Source organism: Papio anubis, chromosome X (genome assembly GCF_008728515.1).
Source record: "Papio anubis isolate 15944 chromosome X, Panubis1.0, whole genome shotgun sequence".
Classification (NCBI taxonomy): domain Eukaryota; kingdom Metazoa; phylum Chordata; class Mammalia; order Primates; family Cercopithecidae; genus Papio; species Papio anubis.
Window position 1 is genome coordinate 1,106,289 of NC_044996.1, and position 27,797 is coordinate 1,134,085.

The 27,797-nt window shown below is 43.5% G+C and overlaps 1 protein-coding gene across 3 annotated transcripts; it reads right to left on the reverse strand.

Moving 5' to 3' along the window:
• Positions 1-593: 593 nt before the first annotated feature.
• MPP1 (membrane palmitoylated protein 1) lies at positions 594-26,547 on the reverse strand. 3 transcript variants are annotated; one of them, XM_031660406.1, is made up of 12 exons: positions 25,702-25,827; positions 13,379-13,522; positions 13,029-13,107; positions 12,358-12,443; positions 11,312-11,380; positions 8,356-8,552; positions 7,268-7,374; positions 6,491-6,571; positions 5,514-5,594; positions 3,616-3,818; positions 3,235-3,309; positions 594-1,258 (listed from the first exon to the last, which is right to left on the reverse strand). In XM_031660406.1, exons 2-12 carry the CDS (start codon positions 13,484-13,486, stop codon positions 1,082-1,084), a joined length of 1,263 nt encoding a protein of 420 aa, XP_031516266.1. In that variant the 5' UTR covers positions 13,487-13,522; positions 25,702-25,827; the 3' UTR covers positions 594-1,081. The 3 variants fall into 3 exon arrangements, with proteins under 3 accessions (XP_031516266.1, XP_031516265.1, NP_001162281.1); NM_001168810.1 differs by lacking the exon at positions 25,702-25,827 and adding an exon at positions 26,277-26,378 and having other exon boundaries at positions 1,082-1,258; XM_031660405.1 differs by lacking the exons at positions 11,312-11,380; positions 25,702-25,827 and adding an exon at positions 26,277-26,547.
• Positions 26,548-27,797: the final 1,250 nt, after the last annotated feature.

Genomic DNA, 27,797 nt, shown 5'->3' on the forward strand with positions numbered 1-27,797 from the left:
TAACATGGCAAAACCCATCTCTACTAAAAATACAAAAATTAGCCAGGTGTGGTGGTGTGCACCTGTAATCCCAGCTACTTGGGAGGCTGAGGCAGGAGAGTCCCTTGAACCTGGGAGGTGGAGGTTGCAGTGAGCCGAGATCCTGCCACTGCACTCCAGCCTGGGCAAAGCAGTGAGACTGTCTCAAAAAAAAAAAAAAGTGTCGCTTCCTGGGGGAGTCCTTGGATGCAGTGAGGAGAGGCCCTGAGCTGTAGCCACATTATGAGCCAGGCGTGCAGAGTGGACCCCAGCCCTGGCTCAGTGACCAGCCTCCACTGTACCACGGGACCCCAGGCTAGGATTTTCTCTAAATATGTGCCCACAATGGGCTTTCCTCCAGATATGACAACCTTAGGGTGTTTTTCTACATGGGCACTAGCCAGTAGAGACCTGCAGTGGGGGCACAGAGAATGGGGATTCTTCCAGGGCACTGGTGTTTATCATCTGCATCCCATCTGAACACAAGTGAGACATCTTGTGTTAATGCCGTTGTCCAGGAGCTTAAGTGAAATGGACCACATTTCTTTGTGTGGAAACCCAGAGTTACAAGGTCATTGGCATTTTAACACAGCATTTTTATTGCTTTTGAAGGTTTCCCTAGAGCAGACATCATTCTATTGCACAGATGTGTCATTTTGGCATTATAGAAAGTTGCAGTTAAAAACGCTTTCTCCAAAATAAAAAGACAAACGAGATACAGTTGAAGGCAAAGGAGGGCAGGCTTTAGAGGGATGGGGTCGTTGCTTTTGCTGTGCATCATCCTTGATTAGCAGTTACGTTTTGGTAGTACTGCTTACCCCCAATTTCTAGGAATCCTTTTGAAATCCAGATTACTGGGGCCCCATCTATCAGGAAAATCAAATCCCAACCCTTCAGGAGCCTGAGCAAGAAGACTGAACCCTACTGGCTTAATTAGGATAGCTGCAGAGAGCTGGAAGCTGACACAAAACTAGTTGGAGCAGCCCTGTTTGTCTTAAAGCAAGGGGGGTGGAGTTCCAAATGCTGGAGAGGGGCATACAGTGGGTTCCCCCATTCTATAAGCTTAGTAAACCCAGGAGACAGGCACCCACTGTGGAGAACTGCACGCTTGGTCGAAGGCTTCTTGTAATTTCTTAAGGGTTTCATCAACACTATTATTGACCAGTGAGAGGTCAAAGTAGTGAGCGTACTGGCTGCGGATGGCCTCAGAGTCCTTCTGCAGCTGCTGCAGGGCTTCTGTCTGCAAAGAAGAAAGCCACAGATGAAGCAAGCTGCACCACCCCCAGCCCAGAGAGGCCAGTGACAGATTTTAAAGAGCAATTGTTAGCGCTGCTCAGCTGTGCATCATACTTGAAGAGTCAAACTTGGAAGACATTGTGAAAGAATGTTAATAATAGGGCATGAAGAGGCAATCTCAAAAGACCATGGCAATTCTCAGAGGATCTCAAGCTAACCCTGACCAATCAGAGCCCTCTGGAGAACCAATAGCTATGCAGAGACAGCATGGACTTCACCAGCATCTCCTATTAGTGCCCTTTGAACATGGAAGAGCCATTTCAACAACCACCAGAGCTGCAATACTAAAACAAAGATAAAGGTGATTTTGTTTTGTTTTGTTTTGAGATAGAGTCTTGCTCTGTGGCCCAGGCTGGAGTACAGTGGCACAATCTTGGCTCACTGCAACCTCTGCCTGCTGGGTTCAAGCAATTCTCGTGCCTCAGCCTCCCGAGTAGCTGGGATTACAGGCATGCGCCACCACATCTGACTAATTTTTGTATTTTTAGTAGAGACAGGGTTTTGCCATGTTGGCCAGGCTGGTCTCGAACTTCGGACCTCAGGTGATCCGCCCACCTCGGCCTCTCAAAGTGCTGGGATTACAGGCGTGAGCCACTGCACCCAGTCAGATAAAGGTGATTTCTAATCCCAGAGCACACCTGTAATCCCAGCACTTTGGAAGGCCGAGGCAAGATGATTGCTTGAGCACAGGAGTTCAAGACCAGCCTGGACAACACAGTGAGACCCCATTTCTACAAAAAACAAAATTTAAAAACGTGTGTGTATATATCTCACGACTCTTTCTTTGACCTAAAACCAAGCAGCCATGAAAGACAAATCATGTAACTACATAAAAGTAAAAATGTCTGCATAGCAAAAAGACATGCCAAATTGGGAAAAAAAAATTACAGCTGATATTACAAAGGGCTAATTACCCTAATACGGACTTCCTATACATCAAAGGCCAATAACTCAGCAGAAAAATGAGCTAAGGACATGACCAGATAATTCTCAGAAAAGGCAATACAAATTGCTCTTCATATGAAAAAGTACCCAATCATCTCTTTTAGTAAAAAAGAATGAGATACCATTTTTCCCGCCAGTAGCCTGGCAAAAAAAGAAAAGACAACATGCTACAGGCAAAGAGAAACAAGCACTCTCACAGGTGGTTGGAGGGACTACAAATCCTAAAGGAGTGTAGTTTGGCAGCCCCTGTCCAAATTCTAAGTGCATGTGCTCTTGGACCCAGTGATCCTACTTGGGAGTTTTTCCTACAGATATATTTGCACACATATGCTATATGCACAGGGCTGCTGATTGCAGTATTCTTTATAATCAGTGTTTGAAAGCAACCCAAATGGCCATCAACAGGTGAATGGTTAAGTAATTACACATGCATGCAGTAGAAGACCATGCAGCTACTGAGAAAAATAGTTCCTCACACCCTGATAGGGAAAGGTGTCCATTGTTCAATGAAAAAGCACAGTGTAGCAAAGTGCATGGGTAGGGCTGGGCAGAGGAGCAGGGTAGGCTTTTCAATATATTCCTGGCCCCTCTGTCTTTCCTCACAGCCATACTGCACCCCAGGGCAGGTTCAGTGCCACCTCTGTCCATCACAGCTTCCCCTGCCAGAGCCTGCATCCCACCAGTATCAGGATCTGCTCAACTGTCCATCTCTACCCCTGGAACTGTGTGCCTCTGGGACAATGACTGGGTCTGGTTTGTTTTGTCCCCATTACCTGTCATGGGCACCGGCCTAGCTAGTGGTTTAAGAGCTCGAATGAATGTGCATGCCCTTTGGCTTCTTGGCCCTGGAGGAAGAAGCCCAGCTGGAGCTGTGACCTCCAGCCAGCACTCTGGCCAATGACCTGGACTGAGGTCCTAGTCTGGGCAGGCCCGGAGAAAGTGAATTCCTACCCAACCCGCACAACCTCTCCTCACCTGAGTGCCCTGGTCAGTAGGTGCAATGAATACAATGAAAGGTGAAAGTTCTGCTGTCCGAACAATTTTCAGGGTCTAGGAAAAAAAAAAAAGAAGGGGAGGAAGGAAGAAAAGGAAAGTGAAAACAAAAAACAAAACAAAAAAACCTACATAGCTGTCATAATGGATTCCTTCTAAATAGGCAGCTTTGAGCTTTACCCCAATACTACTTTCCAGCTTTCCCAGTACTACTGTTCCTGTTCCAGGCTGACCCCATTAAAAGTGCTGAAGCAATCCTGAGCCCCCAGAAGATTCCCAAGGAGCACTATCTTTTTCAGCACTCTCTTCGCCATCCCTTGTGTGGCTGAGCCCATCCGTCCCTGCCCTTCCATGCCTACCCACCTGGGGCTCAATGTCAAGGATGGCAATCTTGTCTTGCTTATGAATCTGGTGCACTGTTTCAAATTTGGTGCCAAACATGTTGCCTTGGTAGCTGCCAAACTCCAAGAACTCATTGGCAGAGATGTTCCTTGTCATCTCCTCTGTTGAGATAAAGTGGTACTCCTTCCCATCTTCCTCACTCTTCCTTGGCGGCCGTGTTGTATCTGTGTACAAGAGCCCAAATCCCTGACAAACTCCAGGTCCTCACCCTTTCATGAGGGCTTGGACCATGGTTGTCTGTATTGAAACCCTAGCTGCCTTTGGTGCATTGACTTTAATACAGGGGTTCCTGAAGAGCTGATGCTCGAAAGTGATGTACACCAGGAAATCCCTCCATCTGCCCAGGACACATTCAATTTTTAAGGGGCAAAGCCTAACATAGAAAATTCCTATTATCATTTTCCCTAGATGAAGTTACATCTCTCAAACTTCCAAATCTAGGAATATTGAAACTCAGAAATGAAAACAGCAGAAAATATTTTTAAAACAGATCTATAGACTATGCTCAGGATCTCTTGGAAATATATTTAAGGTTTCCTTTTCATGACTTGGAAAGAAGAGTACTTTGGTTTACTCTCAGCTCATGTTGTTAAAAATTGGACTATTTTCTATTACTCATATAAATTGTCTAATCAGTAAAATATGCTCCAGATATTGTAGTTTGAAACACAATCCTCCCAACCTCCCCTCTTTCCATCTTCCATTGACTGTCTACTTTGCCTCCCAGATCACACTTGTCTCTCACCTGGCCCCTTCTCCTCAATCTACAACCACGTGTGATTCTCTTGAAGGAGGAGCCTGTACTGGTTATTTCTGCTTCCCCACTCACTCCTGGGGCCATTTGCTTTCTGCTCCTAATGCGAACCTGGAATAAGTCTACGTCCCTCCGGCAAGGAGACAACTTTCAATGATCCATGTGTAAAAAAGCAAAATGAAGAAAGAATAATAAAAAAAAACAACCTAATATGAGGTTTAGAATCTGGTTTTCTATTTTGCTTAGCAGTACAGTAATTCCTCACTTAATACTATTATCAGTAGGTTCTTAGAAAATGTGAGTTTAAGTGAAATCACATGTAGTTGGTCCTTGAATAACACGGTTTAGTTCAACTTCATTTCATTGTATTGTTGATGAGTAAAAAAACTGTTTCTTGTTATATGTCATTTCACTTAAAGTCACAGTCTTCGAAGAGCCTATTGACAATATTAAGCGAGGAATGACTGTATTTCTTTCTGGGAACATACACAACTATACCATGCAGCATCACTTCTGGGAATGGAAGAGTTATCAAATTCACCTGATCACTGGCGCTACTCTTCTCCATATCTAGGACTGCTGTTGAGACAGTTTGGGCCTTTCCTAGGCACTGCTTTGATTTAGAAGACATTCCATGAAAATGAGAGGCAGCCTGAATATCAAGAGTGGGATAGCTAAGGAAATCTACCAAGGACATCCACTCAGTGGACTATAAAACCATTCTCAAAGAGAATTAGGCAAATTGCAGGGGAACATGAGAAAATGTTTAAAAAGTAAAACGACAAAGTTATATGTATAAACTTTAATACTTAGTAATTTTTAAGGCGGTATAAAATGTTTACTATAGCTTCTGTTATGTAGACAAACAGCACGAATAACAATAAGAAAACAGTTATTCTGTTAGGTGGAGGAATTGTGGGCACAAATTTTTATCTTTCCATATTTTGTTTAGTTTTAATAATCAAACATTTAAAATAAAATAATTAAAAAAATAAAATAACACTATGGTATTTCAGATGGAGAGTGGTACTGTGATAAAAAGTGCTACTGATGCCCTGTCCTTCAGCCTGTCACCTCCCCTCCACAGTGCCTATGAGCTACTTACATGGGGCAGGGTACACAAACTTCTCCGGATTCTGGCTGAGCAGGGCATTCTTAATGTGGCTGCGACCCACCCCACTGGCTCCTGTGTAGAGAGAGAACATCTTTTGGAAAGCGGGGAGAGGAGCAGGGATCGGGGATAAGATACAGATGTTCCTCTCTCGGCACTCAAAGCTGCCAACAGGTGAACATGAGTTCGGGTTCCATGTGGGCTGGAGTCAGGGCCTTTAAGCTGTCAGAAGATTTAGGGCCACCAAGGGGCTTCAGGTCCTTTTTTCCATTTCGGGGAGAAGGCTCTTTCTGAGGACTAAGGGTTGGGACTCAGAATGTAACTGTCACTTCTGCAGAGGAGCCAGCGAACACATGAGGCTTTCTGGTTATTTTCTAAAATTTCTTCAAAATTAATGGAACTGAATTTAAGCCAGTGTTTTTACTAGAAATTTTACCAAAACCTTAATGTAGATCCTCTAACCAACTAAAGTTTCAACTCTAAAGACAGGAAGGTGAGCAGCCCGCCAGAGGCAAAGCCTACATACCTGGGTTTGAAGCAAGGACTTACTCTGTTTCAGGTCAGAGTCACTGCTTGGGGGAAGCTTCCAAGGCTTATATGGGTGACTGACAGCTCAGAATACTAACAAAATGCTAGCGAAGCTCTCCAACATATTTGCTTTAAAAAGCATATCACTGCCAGTGGACAGATGAACAAAGAGCAAAACCTTGTTTCGGACCTGCCAGCATGAAACCTAACCAAAAAGAATTCGTTGCTAAATAGTAGAGAAACTTATAAGGTTTAGTTTCACTTGTGAGGTGGACCCAGATGGGGTGCATGTGAGGATTCAGAAAATTCCTTACACCTGCTCTATGTGGAGAACCCAAGAGACCTCACTTATTTTCTTCCTCACTGCCTTTTTTTGGGGTGGGCACATGATGCAGGCAGGAAAATAAAGACAGAAATGTGCAAATGGGGCAATGAGAAGATACCGATCAGCACCAGGGTCTTCCTCTTGAATGCAGGGAGCCGAACGACTTCCTCGTAGGAAACAACATCCAACTGATCAAAAACTAGAGACAAAGAAAACCAAGCAGTGTTCATTTCCAGAGCTGGGAAGAACAGTGTTCCACACTCTGAAGTGGGAAAGAACCTCACGATATCTCAACAAGCAGGGAGGAAGTGACTAGAGATGAGGCTATTGACCCAGCTGCTCAAGATGGAGACCTGGTGTCATCCTGACTCTCCACCCCCTCACCTGCTCACAACCCAAGACTGCCACGATCATTCCCTGGCTGGTGGTGTGCATGTGACATCTCAGAAAGAGAAATGCAGATGGAAAGCTGACCGTGTGAATTCTCTGCTCAAAACCCTTCACTAGCTCCACAGTCTGTAGTACAAAATTGAAAACGCTAGGGAGGGTGCACGAAGCTCCTATGACCTGGTCCTGGCCTCTCCCTCTGGCCTGTGTTCTTGCCCCACTTCTCCTCTCCCACCACAGATGTTCTGGCCACATCTACTTCTGTGTGAGGGGTGGGGTGATGAGTAGGTGTAGGCAGACCACTAGTCCTCCTTTACCTCCACTGGTCTGACTGCGGCAAGCTTGTGAAGATGGATTCAATAAAAAGAAACCAGAAGAAATTATATGCTTTATGTAGAATGTGCCTTCCGCTGCACACTGCACCACCTCCCCTTTTCTGCTGGTTACAGGGACTGGGAAACACACGAATGCTGGAGGAGCCTGGGGCAAGAAGGCTCAGAAAGCTTACTCGAGCTGTGCTTGGCCAGATATTTGTCTTTGTACTTCTTCTTCTTCCCAAAGGGACTGCAGCTCGGGGCTTCGCTAGGAGCTGACTGAGCTATACTTGCCACTCGCCTGGTAGGAAAAGACAATCAAGGGGTCAGCTTTCCTCCCCCTCCCCTCATAACCCCCTAGGCACTCATTCCCTAATCCCCTTCACTCTCTGAGTGTCCGTTACAGTGGGACATAATGTGTGCAAAGCGCCCCATACGCTGTTTGGTGCATCTTGCACTGGGCCCTGCCCTCAGTCAGGGACCTGGCCCCTTGAGTCTGTGTCATCCAGTACCTGTCAGCACATTCTGGACACAACGCAGAAACAACGTGCTTTCTTTGGTCTAGACCATAAAGGTCTCAAACCTTTATGACCCTAAGAAATACACTGTACATTGCAAGCCAGTATTACACATACATCTATAAACAAAACACATACACACACCCCACATATATATATCTAAAACAACTGCTTCACAAAACAATAACTTGTATTACTACATGTAATAGATTCTAATATTTCTATTCAATGTCAACCCCACAAGGGTTGTAATCTTTACACTGGGGTAATTTTGCACAGGCAGAGGGAGGCTCAGTGTTGGATATGTTATAGGTTGGAACTGTTTTGTGAATTTTTTGGGGAGCAATCTGACTCGGGGACAGGAATTATTTCTTCTATGTACCAGAAATGTGCCTAAAGGACACATACTTAAATGTGACTGTTTTCTGCAGGACTCCAAGGAAATCCCAGAAACAGTATGGCTGGTAGAAGCGCACTAGCTTGGGAGATAGGAGACCAGGGAGGGCTCCGTCCCAGCACTGTCACGTGCTTTGTAACTATGGGGAAAACGTTTAAGGAAGCAAGAGGCCCGCATAGGAATGAAGAGCTATTTGGGCTCCCTTGCCTGTAGTTGCCTCTTTAACCCTCCCCCACCCATTATGCCAGGAAATCTAGGAGGTCTCCTTGGTCGAGAAACAGAAACTACAAACAAAATGACAGATTTTCTGAAGCTAAGTTATTTGTGGCAGGCACATGGCCCTTCCGCCTGCACAAAAATGGCTCACCATTCCTGCAGTTCAGGGGAAGGGATCAATCCTGCTGACTCCTTGGAGGAGCCTTCCACCCGTCCCTGCCACCAATTGCTGTCATCCTTGTTGATAATCTGGATAATGTCCCCAGTAGCAAACTTCAGTCCCGCCTCCTTGCAAGGGATCAGGTTGTCCTTTTTGGGATCATAGTCAAACTGCGCTCTCATGAACATCTAAAAAGAAGGCAAAAGGAACTGCAGGCGGCAGCTTCAAAAGAAACACCAGCATCAGAGCATGTCCTGCTGTAAACAAATTGGGTCAAGATACACAAATCTGACAAGAATCTTACAATTTCTCTCTGCAACAGAGATGTAAAAACGCCAAACAAAATATTAGCAAGTCAAATTTAGCTATGTATAAAAAGTATAATAAATCACACCCAAACAGGATCTAGTTCAGCAATATAAGAAGGTTTACTACCTGAAGGCCAATAAATTCACCACATTAACATAAAAATGGAAAAAGATCATATGATCCCCTCAACAGATGCAGAAAAAGCCTATGATAACATTCAAAACCCATTCAAGATTAAAATTCTTAGCAAACTTGGAATAGAAGGGAAGTTCTTTATTGTGAGAAAGAATACCTACAAAAACCCTACATCCAGCGTCATACTTCTCAGTGAAAGATTAAAAGCTTTACCCCCTTTTTTTTAAAGGACATGGGTCTTGCTATGTTACCCAGGTTGGTCTCGAACTCCTGGGCTCAAGCAATCCACCCGCCTTGGCCTCCCAAAGTGCTAGGATTACAGGCGTGAGCCACCACACCTGGCCAGCTTTCCCTTTAAGATGGAAAAATAAACAAAAATGCCTGCTATCATCACTTCCACTGAGGTATGGTGCAGATGCCTCTTTTATCCAAATTGACATGCAGGTTTGGCATAGGGATAAACAAACAGTACAATGGAAAAGAATAAATAGGCCTATAAATATTACTCATGACAAAAGTGATGGTGTACAGTAAATGATACTGGTTCAATTGGTATCCATATGGAAAAACTGGAACCTTGACCTCTTACCTTACAATATGTATAACAATCAATCCCAGATGGGTTGTGGATCCAAATGTGAAAAATCAAACAAGTAAGCATTTAGAAGAAAACATAGGAGAATATCTTAACCTTGTAGTAAGTAAAAACTTTTAAAACAAGACGTAAAAAGTGCTAATCAGAAAAAAGTGGTAGATTGGATTTCATTAAAATTGAGAGTTTCTAGTCATTAACAGGAACCATGAAGAAAATAAGCCACAGAAGAAGAGAACATTATCCAGAATATATGAGGAACTCCTACAAATCAGTGAAAAGCCTTGAATTGGTATCTTACAAAAGAGGATACCCAAGTGGGAAAAAAACATATAAAAAGGAGTTTACCCTCACTAGTCATTAGAGAATTTTTAGAATCACAATGTGATACCACCATCAGGATGGCCAAAGGGCGAAAAAAAAAACCAAACAAATCAGACAATGGTAAGTATTGGTGAGAATATCGAATAACCAGAACTGTCATACTATGCAGCTGGGGATGTCACATGGTTCAGCTACTTTGGAATACTATTTGGCAATATCATCTAAAGATGAAGACACACATATACTACAACCTGGCAATTCTACTCTCAAAACAAAGGCATAGATGTATGCACAAAACACATGCATAAAAATCATATGATTTTTCTCCATTTTTCTGTTAACGTGGTGAATTCATTGCCCTTCAGGCAGTAAATCATCTCGTATTGCTGAATTAGATCCTGTTTGGTTAATGGCAGCACTACGTAAGACCAAAAAAGCTGACTGAATAAATTGTAGCATGTTCATACAATGAATGAATGAGAATGAAGCAATATAGGCGATTCCCATAAACATAATACTAAGTGAATAAAATGAGACACCAAAGAATTCATACTGTATAATTCAATGTTAATACATTTCAAAAAGGGGCAAAACTCATCCCTGCTGTTAGAAGTCAGGGTTATGGTGGGCCTTGAGGAAACAGGCATGGTGGGGCTGGGGGCGGTGGTCTTAGGCTGCTGGCATATTCTGTCTCTTGAGCTGGGTGCTGGTTGCATGGGTGTATTCAGTTTGTGAAAAATTCATCCAGTTTTATACTTGTGATGTGTGCCCTTTGTTGAATATATACCCATATATGCCAAAACTTCAATTTAAAAGTTTACTTAAGAAAATTATACCATCATACTACAAGTAACCTGCAATAGAAACTTCAGATGTATTCTTTTAAATATCTCCTTCTTCCACATTGACTTGCCATGGCCCTGTCCAATCTATTCCTCTACTGGCTGATGAGCTGTGTGCAAACTGGGAACCATTTCTCTTTATGTCACCTCCATGTTCTAGCACAGTACTTTGTACATGGTAGATCCTCAATAAATTGTCAATGAGTGCTCAACAGATTCTATCTTCTTTCTTTCTTTACTTCGCCACTATCAATCACAGGGCTTTATTATTGCTATTTTAAAAGTTATTTGCCAATTTGCTTGGTGAAAACTGGTGTCCCATGCATATTTCAATTTGCATTTCTTTGATGACAGGTAAGATAAAATATTTTTTTCATATGTTCAACGCTCATTTGTAGTTTTCGTCCCGTGAATGATCTCTTCATTCCCTTTACCCATTTTCCTCTTGGAGTTGTATTGATTCCTTACCATCTGTAGAATAAGATTACCCTCTCCCTTCCTACCTGATCACTAGCAGCAAAGGCTCATTCATTCTCTACTACTGTCGTCACTATGTTCTCCCTTGAGGAAAGGGGAATGAGCTCCTGTATTTTATACCAGGCAGGGAATAATGGGACCCTGAGCCAAGCAGCTACACACTTGTGAGATACTTAGAACTTATCCCTTATAATCAAATTTCAAAGAATACAAGACAAATGGCCCAACTCCTGCCATCATGACAACAGAGAAAATGGTGCCCACCCACCTGTAGTGCAGGAAGACGGCTTTGCTGGTTGGGAATTACTTTTAATGAGATCATTCCTTTGGTTTCTTTCTATTTAAAAAAATGGACATAAAATTGTACAGAAAACTCAGTTGAAAGATGTGATCATTCATTCAAAGTCCCAGGTTTTTTTCCCCAAAAACCATCTTTACATTTTGAGATTCTGTAGGACAATTCCTCCTTTAATACAAAAGTATCATGTGCCCCATAAAGCAGCATAACAATATGAAGACATGCAAAGAGTAACAAAGAAAAGCTAACTAAAGACTTTTCCGAGCTGGGCACGGTGGCTTACGCCTGTTGTAATCCCAGCTCTTTGGGAGGCTGAGGTGGGTGCATCGTCTAAGATCAGGAGTTCGAGACTAGCCTGGCCAACATGGTGAAACCCCGTCTCTACTAAAAATGCAAAAATTAGCCAGGCGTGATGGTGGGTACCTGTAATCCCAGCTACTCGGGAGGATGAGGCAGGAGAATCGCTTGAACCCAGGAAGCGGAGGCTGCAGTGAGCCGAGATCGCGCCATTGCACTCCAGCCTGGGTGACAGAGCGAAACTCCATCTCAAAAAATAAATAAATAAATAAATAAATAAATAAATAAAAACTTTTCCTCCCCAAAAAGTCCCGAAGAAGTTCCTAAAAATGAACTATGGCACATATATATCCAAGCCTTTCCCCATACCAATAAAAGCATTACAAATATTTACATACATTATACATATACATACATATGTATTGTTTGTTTTTAACAAAAATGGGATTCTACTATACACATGATAACTTGCTTTACTTCATTTGGCATTACTTCATGGAATACCAGATTGATGCTCCGGGTTATTTGCCCTGCTTTAGAATTTTATGAAATAAAGGCAGAAAATTATCATTTCTTACACAAAATAAAGACTAGCAGTGAAAAGAGCCCCCTCAAGAAGGTACAAATACTTTGACAGAAAGACAAGGTCACTGATACCAATGTGGATCAGCACTTCTGGAGACAACACAAGGTCTTCATCTAGCATAGAAAATACCCACCATCGCCTTCTGCAGCTGATCCACTGAATGATTAGTCACATTTGTGCCATTGATTTCTAGGATCTCATCCCCCACGTGAAGAGAGCCTGCCATGAAATGAAAAATCAATCCACAAAAGAACAAAAGTTCAAACAGGAGCTGTCGATGTAACTCAAGATACCACAGAAGAGAAACCAGGATTTACAGCATGTTATGAAACAGATTGCGTCAAATACTCAGGATTGAAAACATTTGATACAGATGTATATACTAAAAAGAATAACAAGCGAGGCGAAGAACTCAGTACTCCTCTTTCACCAGCAAGCTCCATGTTTCTTTGTTGTTTAGCTCAAACCCCAAAATGCTACCAAATGGTACTGCTGTCCTTTCCGAGTCTAATGCCATGGGTGGCATGTGGCAATTGTTCAAATATTAACTACTAGAAAAATATTGGTATAAATAGGTGTGAAAGAAGGCTCAGATAGAGAGATGGTCGCACTGGGCAATTCACATAGAGATCTTATCATGTAGTGATTCTACAGAGCCAGTTATTAAGCCACAAAAAGTCTCTTGGCACACTCACAAAAATGCTACCAGTTGGGAGGATTGTAAGCTTCATGCCCCACACCACTGAACAGGGAGTAAATTATTAATCCCTGAATAAAACCCCACCCAGAGCTCCCACAGAGCACCTTGTCTATGGATCATGCCACCATGAAGAATTCTGGCCACTGTACAGGACTGTTTTTCATTCAGCTTCAGAGTGATTCCCTGAAATAAAGATAATGGCATGATAAGCTTTATTTTAAGGTCTTTCTGAGGTTATTTTAGAAATAACTTATGGCAATTTCGCAGGAAAAGCATTTTCTATTTATACCCAGGATAGTCCTCAGCTAGAACAGGCATGAAGCCTGCTTTGAGGAGGAATTTGAGATGAGGATGAAAAGACAATATTGGGGTTGGCCAATTCCCTAACTCCATGAGCAGCCTCCTTCACTGGGCCATAAGAGTCACTGGTGGGCAACAATAGGACGAGGATTACCATGGGCTCTTCTGTGACCTTCTCAATCTGTATGAGTCGCACTTTCCGCACCTCCTGTCCCTTGACTTGGGCAGGGCTACCTGGGGCAGGAGACCCGTTGGTGTACATGTCCTCGGTCACAGTATTCAATGGATGCGATACAGCCTGTCAAGTCAAAACAACAAAGCAATGTATGAAATCAGGAGCAAGGCCCACAGTCAGTCCACAATCTGCAATTCTAACATTCAAGAGGCTCTGAAAACTTATTTCATAAGTTTGGCCTCATTCTTATTTGAATTAACATGAAGCTGTTTGTAAGCTTTATTTCTCCAACTTAATAGACATGTTAGCCAAGTGTGGTAGTGTGCACCTGTAGTCCCAGCTATAGTCCCAGGGCAACAGAGCGAGACCCTGTCTCTAAAAATAAGTAAAACAGACATGTTTATCTAGGTTGCTGCAGAAATATTAATGTGCCTTGATTTACATGGTGCTCCCCTGGATCCTACTTGGGGGATTACATAATATATAACAAAATTAGAAAGATTCTGAATCCTGCAGCACCTCAGGCTCCAAGGGTTTCTGGCATGTCCCCTTCTCCTCTGTATTTCCTTGAACAACCTGATGCTCTCAGTCACACAGCAGCAAAGGTAATTCAGGTTAACATCAGTTTCTCATGAATCACCTCTTAGGCTACAAAGAACTTCTACCTGTAGAATTAGGTGCTTAGGACTGGGCCCCAAACCATGGTGATGACAATAATACATTGCCACTGTGACTCCTTCCCCTAATCTCAAAGACAGCAAAGCTAAATGAGTTACTCTACCAGGCAGCAAGACCTCTTCATTATAAATCTAAAGTAATTTAAGGCACTGTGGTAAGAAGAAAGATAAAAGACCAATGTAACAGAACAGAAAGTGCAAAAACAGAGCCACACATTTATAGTCAGGTGACTCTGCAGTGAACTCAAGCCAATGACATGCATGCTGAAGCTTTCAGGGGTAAAGTGCTCTGATATCTGAAAATTATTTGAAATACCAGGAAAAAAAGGTGGACAGATGGGCAGTTTTTGGATAGAAATGTGATAAAGCAAACATAGCAACATGTTAATTGTAGAATCTAGGAGGTGTGGCTATATGGGTGTTACTATAAAATTCTTTCATCTTTTTGGCGCCATTCCAAGAGCAGCCAGTACCCTTTAAAAATGTTATAAAATTTAATTTTGAACCATTTGAGCTTAATCTGAAGACTTTATTTTCCTTTACCCATAAGTGTCTCTACATGTTAGGAATGAGCATTTTCAAAACTGAAAATTTAACATTGACACAATATTGTCATCTGGTCCTCAGTTCATATTTAAATTTTGCCAACCCTTTCAAGAATGTCCTTTATAGCTATATATTTCTTCCCCAGTACAGAATCCAATCTAGGACTTTTTGGTCCCAGAATCCAATCTAGGACCAGAATCCAATCATGCATTTTTCACATTTCCTTACTCTTCCTTAATTTGGAAAATTTCTTCTTTCATGACCTTGACATTCTTGCAGAGTACACACCTGTTATTTTGTAGATGGCTCTCAGTTTGGGTTTATCATCTGATGTTTTTTTAAAGATTAGATTGGGATTTTGCATTTTTGGCAGGAATTCCAGGAAAGTAGTGGTGTGCCCTTTCCAGAACAACACTATTCTTAAAAGCCCAAACCTGAAAATACCCCAAAAGTCCATCAACAGCAGAATGGATAAACTGTGGCATATCCAGTGGATATCCCACATCAATGGGAATGAATGGCTACTGCTACACCACAACATGGTGGATCACCTGTGGATCACTCACAGGTGATTGCTCTCTTCTCCTTAAAACACTCCTTCTCAGTTGCTTTGCTGGTCTTTCCTCATCTTACTGATCTGTTAATGTCTAAGAAGCCCAGGGCCTGGGGTAAAAGCAATCACAATGGGGAAAAACTATGGAAACCTCTGAAAACGCTCCCTTCCCACCCCAGATAAAATATTAAATCAAAAATAATATAGCCACCTGGAGGAGGAGGAGGAGGAGGAGGAGGAGGAGGAGGAGGTATATGCCTGAAGTGGGCTTATGGAAGGATCTGCTGAAAATAGAGGATAGCTGCATTCCAGTCATACCCAGAGGTGACCCTCAAAACAGTAAGGAAGGAAGATCTTCCCAATAGGCAGAACTGTGAGGAGTGTGCCATTCACTGTGTGGGGAAGGAGAAGGGTCCCTAGAAGGGAATACATGTATTCCTGAGCAGTGTCCACTGGCCTGCCCAAAGCCTAGAAAAGGACTAGAAGACGAGAGACAAGGAAGTCTGGAGTAGAGGCTTACATCATTTCTAAGGGACTCTGATTTCTAAGTAGAAACTTTGATAAGATAGTGAGGTTTGGGCCAGGTGCAGTGGTTAACACCTGTAATCCCAGCACTTTGGGAGGCCAAGGTGGGGAGATCGCTTAAGCCCAGGAGTTTGAGACCAGCCTGGGCAACATGGTGAAACTCCTGCCTCTATAAGAAATTTTAAAATTAGCCAAGTGTAGTGGTGCAAGCCTGTGGTCCCAGCTACTCGGGAGGCTGACGCAGGAGGATTGCTTGAGCTCAGGAGTTGAAGGCAGCAGTGAGCCATGATCATACCACTACACTCCAACCTGGGCAACAGAGGAAGACCCTGTCTCAGAAAAAAAAACAAAAACAAACAAACAAAAAAAACACAACATGGTGAGGTTTGAAGTAATGTTCACTATCAGGTGACCTCAATGAGGGAAGTACTGAGAAAGAGAAACTGCCTTGTCTAGCAACTAGAAACTGCCTTGCCTAGCAACTAGAACTTCAAAAAACTCACATGACACCAAGTCATATGGCATTGCTGTTATAACAAAATTGTCTAAGATAGGCTTATATTAAAAAATTGACTTATGATACCTGGGATACAGCATGCAGGTACGAAAAGGAGGTTCTGAGGGTAATCTTGAAGATTTATTGTTAAGCAAAAAATAATAATAATGTGATGAAGGGTATATTAGCTTCATCATAAAGAGTGAAAGAATGATTATATTCATATTTGCTTAAAAATCCATAAACTGGCCAGGTGCAGTGGCTCACACCTGTAATCCCAGCACTTTGGGAGGCTGAGGTGGGAGGATCACTTGAGCCCAGGAGTTTGAGACCAGCCTGCGCAACATAGTAAAACCTTGTCTCTACAAAAAATAAAAAAAATTAGCCGGGCATGGTGGTGTGCACCTGTAATCCTAGCTACTCGGGAAGCTGAGGCGGAAGGATTGCTTGAGCCCAGGAGGTCAAGGCTGCAGTGAGCTGTGATTATGCTACTGCACTCTAGCCCGGGTGACAGAGTGAGACCCTGTCTCAAAAAATAAAATAAATAAAATAAAATAAATGAAAATACATAAACTATGTCTGGAAGGAGACATAAGAAACAGTGCTTACTTCTAGGGAGAGGAACTGGGTGGCTATAAGATGGGGTGAGAAGGAAATTGTTTTCACTGTGTATCAAGTTATACCTTTCAAATTATGTATTATGTGCTTGTGTTACTTTAATAAAAGAAATTAGTAAAAGAAGTTTCCAAAGTGATTGGGACTCAGGTTCAAGTACTTGTATGGATCTTGTCCTGCCTCAGCCTTGACCCTGTTTAAGGTGAGGAGGGAAATAGAAACCCACAAAAAGTCATCAGGGTTGAAGGGTTTCTTTCTCTTCTTTACTTTTCTTTCTTTCTTTCTTTTTTTTTTTTTTTTTTTTTTTGAGAAAGAGTCTCACTCTGTCGCCCAGGCTGGAGTGCAGTGGCGTGATCTTGGCTCACTGCAACCTCCACCTTCCAGGTTCAAGTGATTCTCCTGCCTCAGCCTCCAGAGTAGCTGGGATCACAGGCATGTACCACCATACCTGGCTAATTTTTGTATTTTTAGTAGAGACGGGGTTTCACCATGTTGGCCAGGCTGGTCTCCAACTCCTGACCTCAGGTAATCTGCCTGCCTCGGCCTCCCAAATCTACTGGGGTTACAGGCATGAGCCACCGCGCCTGGCCAGGATTTCAATAGCTTTCTAGAAGACAGAAAGCAGATGGAGGAACGACCAAGGAGAGTTGAGACAGCTAGAGCCTAGAATGTGCATACCGGAGGCACCAGCCAAGGGGATAACTGTGCCCTCTGCAGAAAACAACAGATTCAGGGCTCAGAGACCCCCAAAAGAAGTGAGGCTTGTGGTTCTTGTCTCATTGGCCAGAACTGTGGAACACGGCCGTCCCAGCTAAAAAAGAGGCTGGGAAGATTAGTTTAGTTGAGCATCTTGCCATCCCAAACAAGATCAGGGATCTATAAGTGAGAAGTGGGATGTTGGATCGGCAACCAGTTATAACAATATAAAAACCACTTACTGATTTTTACTTTTTAGAACTGACTTAGAAACAAATCATGAAACAAATAACAGACTGTAAATATCACCACCATGACAATATTAAGGTACATATGTACATGATAGGAAGTTGGCAGGTAAAAGGGGGAGAAAAAAATGAAGGGAAGAGGCCTGTAATCTTGTTCTGTTACAAAGTGGGGATTCAAGAAGTAGTATCTGCATTGGTTGGACAATAAATGAAGGAATGAATGCATAATTTAAAGTTCCAAGCCAGGTGTGGTGGCGTGTGCCTGTAGTCCTAGTTACTCGTGAGGCTGAAGCAGGAGGATCGTTTGAGCCCAGGAGGTCAAGGCTGCAGTGAGCTATGATAGCACCACTGCACTCTAGCCTGGGCAACAGAGTGAGACCCTATTTCCAGAAAAAGAAAAGAAAAAGCTCCAAGGGTAACCACCAAAGCAGAAGTTGCAAACTGTTTTATTTCAACCACATGTCTCTGTTTTGTTTAGTAAAAATCAGGGGACTACACTTCTTTTTAAAGTACCGGAAAATCTGGCACCGCTCTCCAGGTGGCCCCAGCTCTCACATTCCCTACTGATGCCTCATCCAGAAGCACGTCTAGACTTGCCCCTTTAAAAATCATATACATGATGGAAAGGTACAGGCCCATGAAAAGCTAAAACAATTTTGAAAAACAAGACAGTAGGAAGACCCAGTCTGCACAGTTTTGAAACTGACTGTAGTATAGTCTCAATAAAGATCAATGGAACAGGACAGGGAACCCAGAAACAGATCCACAGAGATATGCCCAGTTGATTTTTAACAAAGATGCAAAAGCAACTCAATGGTGCTGCAGCAACTGGAAACTCATTGCCAAAAAGGGAAATGCTGACCTGAACCTTACCTTCTAAAATGGATATGGACTTACATGTAAAGTGCAAAACTAGAAAATAGTTTTGGAAAAAATAGAAGAAACTTGTCAGGATCTAGAGCTAGGCAAAAAGTTCCTATACATGACACCAAAAGCAAGATCCATAAAAGGAAAAATTGGTAAATTGGACCGCATCAAAATGAAAAACTCTTGTTCTGTGAAAGCCCATGTGAAGATTATGAAAATACAACAAGCTACAGACTGGCAGAAACATTTACAAAGCACATACCCAATAAAAGACCGGTATATAGAATATAAAAAGAGAGTACTCAATGCTCAACAGTAAAAACAATCTAATTAGAAAATGGGCAAAAAACATGAACAGATATTTCACCAAAGAGGATATATAAAGATGGCAAATGAGGATATAAAAAGATATTCAACATCATTAGCCATCAGGGAGAAATGCAAATTAAAAAAACAATGATATGTCACTACACATCTATCAGAACAGCTGAAATAAAAAATAGTGACAATACTCATAACTGGTGAAGCTGAGGGGAAATTGGGCATCTCATACATTGCTGGTGGGAATGTAAGTGATATGGCTTCCTTAGAAAATAGTTGAACACTTTATTAAAAAACCAAACACATAACTACCATACAACCCAGGGATGGCACCTAGAGAAATGGAAATTCATGTCCGCTCAAAAGCCTATACATGAATGCTCATAACAGCTTTATTTACAACAGCCAAAACCTATAAAGAACCAAAATATAGGTGAACAGTTAAACTGTAATACATCCATACCATAGAACACTTCTCAGCAATTAAAACAAAAAACACTATTGATAGTAAAACAACTTGGGATCCATCTCAAAGGCATTATCCTGACTGAAAGCAAGCTAATCTATCTCAAAACATCACATACTATATGATTCCACTTATATAACAGTCCTGAAATGACAAAATCATAGAGACATTGAACAGAGTAGTGGCTGCAAGGGGTTGCGGGGATGGAGTAGGGAGGAGGACAAGTGTGAGTATGAAGCGACAGCAGGAGGGAGGTCTTTGTGGTGATAGAACAGTTCTGTATCTTCATTGTGGTGGTGGGTAGAGGAATTTTATTTTATTTTATTTTATTTATTTTTTGAGGCGGAGTCTTGCTTTTGTTGCCCAGGCTGGAGGGCAATGGCACAATCTCAGCTCACTGTAACCTCAGCTCACTGTAACTAGTTGAACTCCTTCAACTAGTCCCCACGTCTCCTCATTACTGACGTATCATAGGAGAAAAGATATGCAGAATTCAATCAATTCTCCTGCCTCAGCCTCCCGAGTAGCTGGGATTACAGGGATGCACCACCACACCCAGTTAATTCTGTATTTCTAGTAGAGACGGGGTTTCTCCATGTTGGTCAGGCTGGTCTCAAACTCCCAACCTCAGGTGATCCACCCGCCTCAGCCTCCCAAAGTGCTGAGATTACAGGTGTGAGCCACCATGCCCAGCTATGTTATATTCTTCTTATCCAGCTTTATTACAGTGATTGCTTTTTACATGTCAGCCTTTAAATTAAATTAAAGACTCAGCAAAGCTTAGTAAAGGCAGAACACATTCCAGCTAGAAAAGTTCAAGCGTTGCTATCCCAAAGGTTGGTCTTTCAGATGTGCTTATCCATCAAGATGTTCCTCTTTGCGATGACTAAGAGTCATTATCACGCTTACGCAGAAGTTGCAAATGATGACTAAGAAAAACGGAAGCTTTCAACGTGGTAACTAAAGTACACACTTGCAACAATAAGTTTTCCAAAAGCAAAGCACAATTTTCTCCCCCATCAACTTGTCCCTGAGCCACCCTGTCTTCATGAGACTCTCAGAAAGGGAGGGTCAGCTTCTCTGAGACCTCATCTTACAGAACTCCTTCCACTAGTCCCCACGTCTCCTCATTACTGACGTATCATAGGAGAAAAGACATGCAGACATATACTGTAAGTGACATGAGTGATGCTGAACAAATAATAAAGGTCAAAGGTACTAGATTCTATTTCTCAGAGGTCACTTCACAACCTCCACATCATCCCCTCAAAGCAGCCGCCATCATCTCTACTGGATACAGGAGGCCACAGAGCTATGGCAGGCCTGCCCCTGACCAGTGACAAGGCAGGGCGGAAGTGGCTCTGTTAAGGATGACTGCTGGGATTCAGGAGGAGCCAGGGAATAAACACCCACCCATGACTCCATGTCTGGCCTTTGTTCTGCAGCATCTGGCCTTTAATCAGACAAAGTGCTGGAGTGGCAATGCCTGCCGCTCTGAAAGCCCCTGCGGAGGAAACATCTGCAGGGTTCAAAGGGCAGAGGCAGTTGCTCAAAGGAAGTTGGAATTTAAAAAGAGATGAAAAACAAACTGGGCGGGGGCAGGTGGTGGTGGGGGTAAATAGAGCAGGGGCAACTGAAGTTGGCTTTCTAATCCAAACAATTAGATTAAGTGACAGTGAACATAGGAAAGAACAAACATTTGCTCAGCCTACTGTTAGGCTTTTTGCCAACTGCTCCCACGTGGAGACTTAGAAAGCCAAGTCCAAGACGGCGAGAGGATGCCAGACAGCTGCCCAGCAAGCCCTGGCCCCAGGTGCCCGCAAATTCCCTCTCTTTGCATGGGCCGTATCCTATTCCACTTTGGGAAAAAAACAAGAGAAACTGAGAAAGCCAAGGGTATTCTGAAGTATTAGAAAAAGATTAGCAATGTTTAACCACAAATGAGAGGAACTAGGGAGAGAGGAAGGCCTAAGAGCCAGGATATTCTTGCAGGTACTGTAAAATCATACATTAACCAGGTGCTTTGCTTCTCAGGTACTAAATCCATCTGGGAACACACACATCAACCTAAAGGCCAAGTCTCTAGAGATCCCTTTCCAACGAGCTTTATCTACCCCATGCTTTCAGTACACATGCAAAGGCTTTTGCTTTCACCGGGCCGGGACGGAGGTGGGGAAACAACAGGAAACTCAAGTAGCACCGGTCCACACAGAAGAAACACAAGGCTGCAGATACCTGGTGCTGAGTCCGCCATTAAACCAGTGCCAGAGCTGTGTGCAAATAACAACACTCGTTAAATCAAATGCTCATCCCCATTCTATGGTCAATATTTGAAGACATGAAATGGTTCAGAAACCTGTCTGAGCTTAAAGGATGAGTAAGCCTCAGACTCCAGAAGTTAAACTATAAGCATGGACTTTGGAGTTTGTGCAGGTACAAGGAGAGAATGCAGGTGCTGTGTCGCTCACATAAAGGCTGCCTCTGCACTGTGCAGAATATTCAGAGATGATGACAGGTGCTAAGGAGGAAAATAAAGCAGAAAAGGCCTCGCAAGGAAGATAACTTTTGAGGGAAAACCTATTATGAGTTTTGTTCATGTATATTTCTTCATATGAAAGAAAAAAAGAAAAGCAAAACTCTATGTTATGAAAGTTCCTCTTCCCCTCCTCTGGCGTCACTTCCCCTACCCCAGCCAATCTTGGAAATATGGCTATTTATTTTTGCCTTTCTACACTCCACACTCAGAGTTCTTTTTTAGCAACGTTGAAAGGTTAGAGGCAATTCAGTGCTTCTGAGAAAACTCTCTGCATCGACTAATTTTGTCTCCCCTCCTGACACTGTCTCAGGACATTTTTGATGGTCACAACTTAGCGGTGAGGTATTACTTTTTACAACAGAATTATCAGACCCAAAATGTTAACAGTGCCCAGGTTGGCAAACTCCAATTTAAGGGAATTGATCTTAACCTGAAATATCTGTTCCTGATATTCTATTATACTTCAGTGTCTTGAGTAGGGAGAACAAACGAGTTAGAAAAGAATAGAACGTTCATGATGAAACTCGAATCTACTTAGCAACAATAAAAGCAGATTCTCATCTACAAGGTATCCTAAGCCCTTCTGGTGTTGAAAAAAAAGTCATGAAAGGCCAGGGACGCTGACTTATACCTGTAATCCCAGCACTTTGGGAGGCCAAGGCAGGCGGATCACCTGAGATCAGAAGTTTGTGACCAGCCCGGCCAACATGGCGAAAACCCATCTCTACCAAAAATCAAAAATTAGCTGGGTGTGCTGGCAGGTACCTGTAATCCCAGCTAGCTGGGAGACTGAGGCAGGAGAATCGTTTGAAAGTAGGAGACAGAGGTTGCAGTGAGCCAAGACCACGTCACTACACTCCAGCCTGGGCGACAGAGCAAGGCTGTGTCTCAAAAAAGAAAAAAAAAAAAAAAAAAAAAAAAGAACAGAAGAAAAGTCATGAAGTTCCTGGAACTGAAGGATAGGAAAGGGCAGACTGGCTGAGACCACACCACATACTGGGGAAACTGGGCAGAGGATTGCATAATTTGAAAATTACACTTTACTTTCTAGTATCAGTTCTGTGAAAAGAGAAACCTTGAACAGAAACATTTCCTTTGCAAATGAAACAGCAAGATCCAAGTCTGGAGCAAAAGTTCTTTCTCAGGTGAAATTATAACTAGTCAGAAGCAGACTCGACCTCCTCCCATCGCAGAAGGTGCCACACCTGGCATGCACCTTGGTGTCTGTGCACAGGCTATTCCCTCTGCCCGAGTGCTACTTGCCAGTTACAGCCTAGGTACTGGGAAATGCAAGAGCCCCACCGTGCTGGGTGCCCCTCCTTGCTCCACAGCGCTCCACGCCTGCCTCTATCACATCACCACCACACTACTCTGTATTTGTTTCAATGTCTGTGTCCTTCCTTATTTGCCTCCTAGTTCCAGCAGCAGACCTGGAGTAGGCAACAAACAACACTGCGTCACACTCAATGACCACCAGCGGGGAGTAATGCTGCATGTGATGGCCCTAAGAGCCAAGAAACAGGTTTTCTTAGTGGAAATTTGCCTGGAGCCTGACTTATCTGTTAGGTGATTTTTTTGATGTGGGATAGGCCTAAGTGAATTTTCAGGGATTCGCAACCTATTGCTTCAGGTCCTGGGGAAAGTGTTGCTTCAAACAGGCCCGAAGAGGAAAGCAGTAACAGGAATTTTACAACTACTTTTATGTGCATTAATGGGCGCTACTGTGAAGAACAAGGCCAGAGAGAGCTAATAAAATTAGTTTCTCCATCAACCTGCCTAGACCACATTGAAAAAAAAAAAGTTTATCTAAGGAAGGAGATATACTTAAATAGGGGAGACAGGCTACATTCAAACCTATTGCAAAATTATCTTTAGACAATATTTTTTCAGTATTAAATGTGGATTATAATTGGAAGTGAAACTTTGTGTTTTGAATCGGTAGCCTTTTTCCATAAAGTGACACCTTTAATGAAACTTTCAGCAAAATAATTTTATAATTTCTATTGAAGCCAACAACTTCCTCACAGGTTTTCCTGCTTCAACTCTTGCCACTATAGAAAACCTTTCTGACTGCTACTACTGGGCAGGCAGCTCCTAGGGGATACTGAGTCATTACCCTGGATGTCCCAGTGTGGCTCAAGGTCCTCGTCAAGTATTACCTCACGTAAATGTTGCCACAACCTTCCAAACTTGCCAGTTTCATAAAGGAGAGAAAGCTAAGGTACAGAGAGCTTCAGCAGCTTGCCCAAAGCCACGTAGCAAGTGAAAGGCAGAGCTTGGTGCTGCAGCAAAGACTGGTAAGAGCCCCAAAGGGAAGGTGAACCTAAAGAAATAAGAAGCTGCAGGTTTGTGGAGTCAAGCCACACTTCATCATGTGAAGATGCTCCCTCAGATGCTCACTTTGGCACAGCTGGATGCTATTTCATTCAGGGATTTAGTAAGTTTTCTTATTTGATCTTCTTCAAATCCTTTAATAAAGACCAAACAAATTAGCTAACTGGTAGACTATCTCCAATATTATAGTATAAACTCAAAGCCCCACAAAACACGCTGTTTACTCAGGGGGTGTGCCCACAACATAACACTGGTGGTGACAGGGCCTCTTTTCGAAAAGGCAATCTTTCAAGCATGCCCATAAGAGAACACATAGGTTTACATAAGAACCCCGACACAAAATACATCATACTGTAGGATTCTATTTATATAAAATTCCAGAAAAGGCAAATCTGTAGTGATAGATCAGTGGTTGCCAGGTTCCAGGTGGAGGAAAGTGACTGACTGCCAAGGGCCACAGGCGAACTTTCTGGAACCCTGAAAATGTTTATTCTTTGTCATGATTGTGATTGTCGTTACATGACTGTATACATTTGTGAAATGTCATCAAACTGCACAATTAAATTTCATGAATTCTACTGTATGCTAACTGTACCTCAATAAGACTTCCAAAAATAAACAAAGAGATTTTAAAAAAATAGTTGAGGCTCAGCCAAGTGAGTACTGACTGTGGGGAAGAAAAAAAATTACAAGTCCAAGTTCATGGGGAATCAGGTAACAGAACTTGTAATTTTGTCTTGTCATCTGTATAACAATAGCATCTTTCACGCCTGTATTATTTCTGCACTCATTTAAATCCAGGCTGTTGCAATCCTGATTTGAAATGACAGGCAGGTGTGAATGCCTCACTCCGAGTGGAATATAAAGGGAAAGGCAATGCGGCGCAGCAGAAAGTACACTGACCTTTGACTCCGCAGACACAAAATCTAGCCTCAGTTCTGATGCCCATTACTTGTTTCCTTGAGTTAATGCCACTCAGCCCAAAGAGTCTACAGCTCTACTGTTTGCCTTACGTTGCAGGGATCTTCAGTTTTCTCATCTGTGAAATCGGAGGGTTACTCTAAATCCCAAATGTCCACCTCTTCAGTCATTTATTAATTGAGGCCTTGCAGTCTAGGATGTTCATGCTGTGACTTCTAAGCTTCTGCCTGGCTCTCTGGTTCTCTCTGGACATTTTCCCCTTGGGACCTGGCCAAGCCACAGGGAGAGGCTGCTGGTTGATTTTCCGGCTCATGGCTCCAAATGAGAGCCAGCATCAACCTCCAGATGAGTAAGTGAGCCGTGTCCCCACCTGACAGACCCTGAATGACGACCACCTTGCTGGGCCCAACCAAAACGAACTATGAGAGACAAGAAAATGCTCAGTGTTGTAAACCAGCGAGTTTGGGAGAGATTTGCCAGCAACAGATAAGCACAACCTACCCTTAGGGCATCTTTGAGGACACAGGTTAATAGCTATTTACCAGCCATCCATCCCTGGAATCTGGATTCCTTGTTCCACCCGCAAATACACACTGGCCACCCTCTTTGCACCACAGCACAAGGGGACCTGCCTAAATGAAGAGGAACAGTGAGTGAGCTGTTTAGAACCAGAAGCTGGCTTTTACAATCATTTGTGCGGATCCAAACACAAGTACTTCAACAACAACCAGGCAGACCTACTCCTTGATGTGTTCCTTAAAGACTTTCTGTTACTCTGACTTCCGTCCACGAGGAAGTTTTCCTTGACCTTAATAAGCTCATTGTCCAGGCCGCTGTCTCTCCTGATTTCCAACTAGAAGGACTGCTGGGGGCAAGGATCCACTGCACCAGCAGCCCGGTACGAACCCGGCCGCGCGCTGGCCTTGTCCCCACCCCGCTGGCTATCGCGGCCTCCGGCCTATGGCCAGGATCCGCAAGGTCAGGCCCCCCGAGGACACGGCCCCGGACAGGGAAAGTCCCGAGATGAATAGCCGAGCCCCGGCCCAGCACCCTTGGGACTCGCGGAGCCCGCTCACCTCTGGCCGACTACGCTTCTGCAGCAAGTGCTCCAGGTAGAGGTCGGAGAGCGCCGTGTGCATGCTGCCCCCACTCTCGCCCTCGCTCGCCTTGAGCGTCATCTCGCAGAAGCTGGAACACTGGAACCCAAGACAGGGCAGCGCTGAGAATGAGAGGGCCCGGGGCCTGCGGGGCTGCAGAGACCGCGGGAGACGCGGTGCGGCTGGGCCAGTCACCGCCCAGCAGGCGGTGCGCCGGGCGGGCGTGGACGGAGCTCCGCCCACGCTCCACCCACTCCTGCCCTCGCTCCGCCCATGGAACCCTCCCACGCCCCGGACTGCGCAGCGCCCTGCGCTCTGGGAAGTGGCCCTTAAAGGGCCTGAGGAAGTCGTAGCTGTAGGTGGCCGCGTGAGACGAATCCCCGAAAGATAAGAACGGGGAGGGGGCCCCCAGTTTCTGGCTGGTTGAGCACACGGCCCACGCCCCGTTGGGCCTGAGCCGCCCGGGTGCCCGGCCAAATTCGTGGGGATTGCAGAAAGGCAACAAGGGAAGTCGGAATCGGCCGGCTTAGAGGAGTCTGAAGGATGTAGGTGAACTCTAGACTCTTCCCATAAATTGATGCGGGCGCAGCATTACCCTTTGAGATCTGGACATTGCGAAAATGCCTTTAAGGCTCCTGTGCTGCTGCACCCTGTCATTTAATTGCTGTATGCTGTTCGATGATGAAACATCTTATTGCCTTCAAAACCAAACTGTTTTTACTTAGGGCAGATCTCCTGCTGTAAATGCCACAAAATTTTTCCGGCTCAGCGAAAGCAAAGGGAGCAAACATTCCTTAGGAACCCTAGAGGAGAATTCCTTAGCATCCTAACGCGTTGGAGACATTCAAACACCAGTCACAGTGATGGAAGGCTTTCTGAACAAAACAAACATGTAATGGACTTGTAGGGCTCTTGGTCCCCTACCCCAAGCTAGTAGCCTCACAGTATTAGAAGCAGTTCATCACTACATGTAATCTTATTCTGACCTTCCTCAAAGCTTCCTGGGAAGGAGGAGCTCATAGCCAAGAGGAGAAAATCCAAGGGCAACAGTTTAGAGCTGCATTGCCCAGTTTTCTCTACAAAGAGGCTGAACTCATGTGAATGACGGTTCCCTTCCACAAGATCACGCTAAACGAACGAGGCGGGGGCGGGGTAGAGATTGAAGTTAACGCTGTGATATTGATGCACGGATAGACTAACTGAGCAATGGCGTAGAATAGAGAACCCAGAAACCCATCCATGCCAGTATAGAAATGTGGTATATGATAGAAGTGGCATGTTAGGTAAGTAAACAGGGACATTTTATTAACTGACGGTGGAAAATGGTTATTTACATTGGAAAAGATGAAATTCGAACCCTCATTCATGTGATATGGAAAATAATAATAATCTATTCCAGATGGATTAAGGAATTAAATGTCAAAAACATACCCTTAAAGCTCTTGACAGGAAACATAATCAAGAAACTTTTAGACTTTGGGATAAAGATTTCTAAACAAT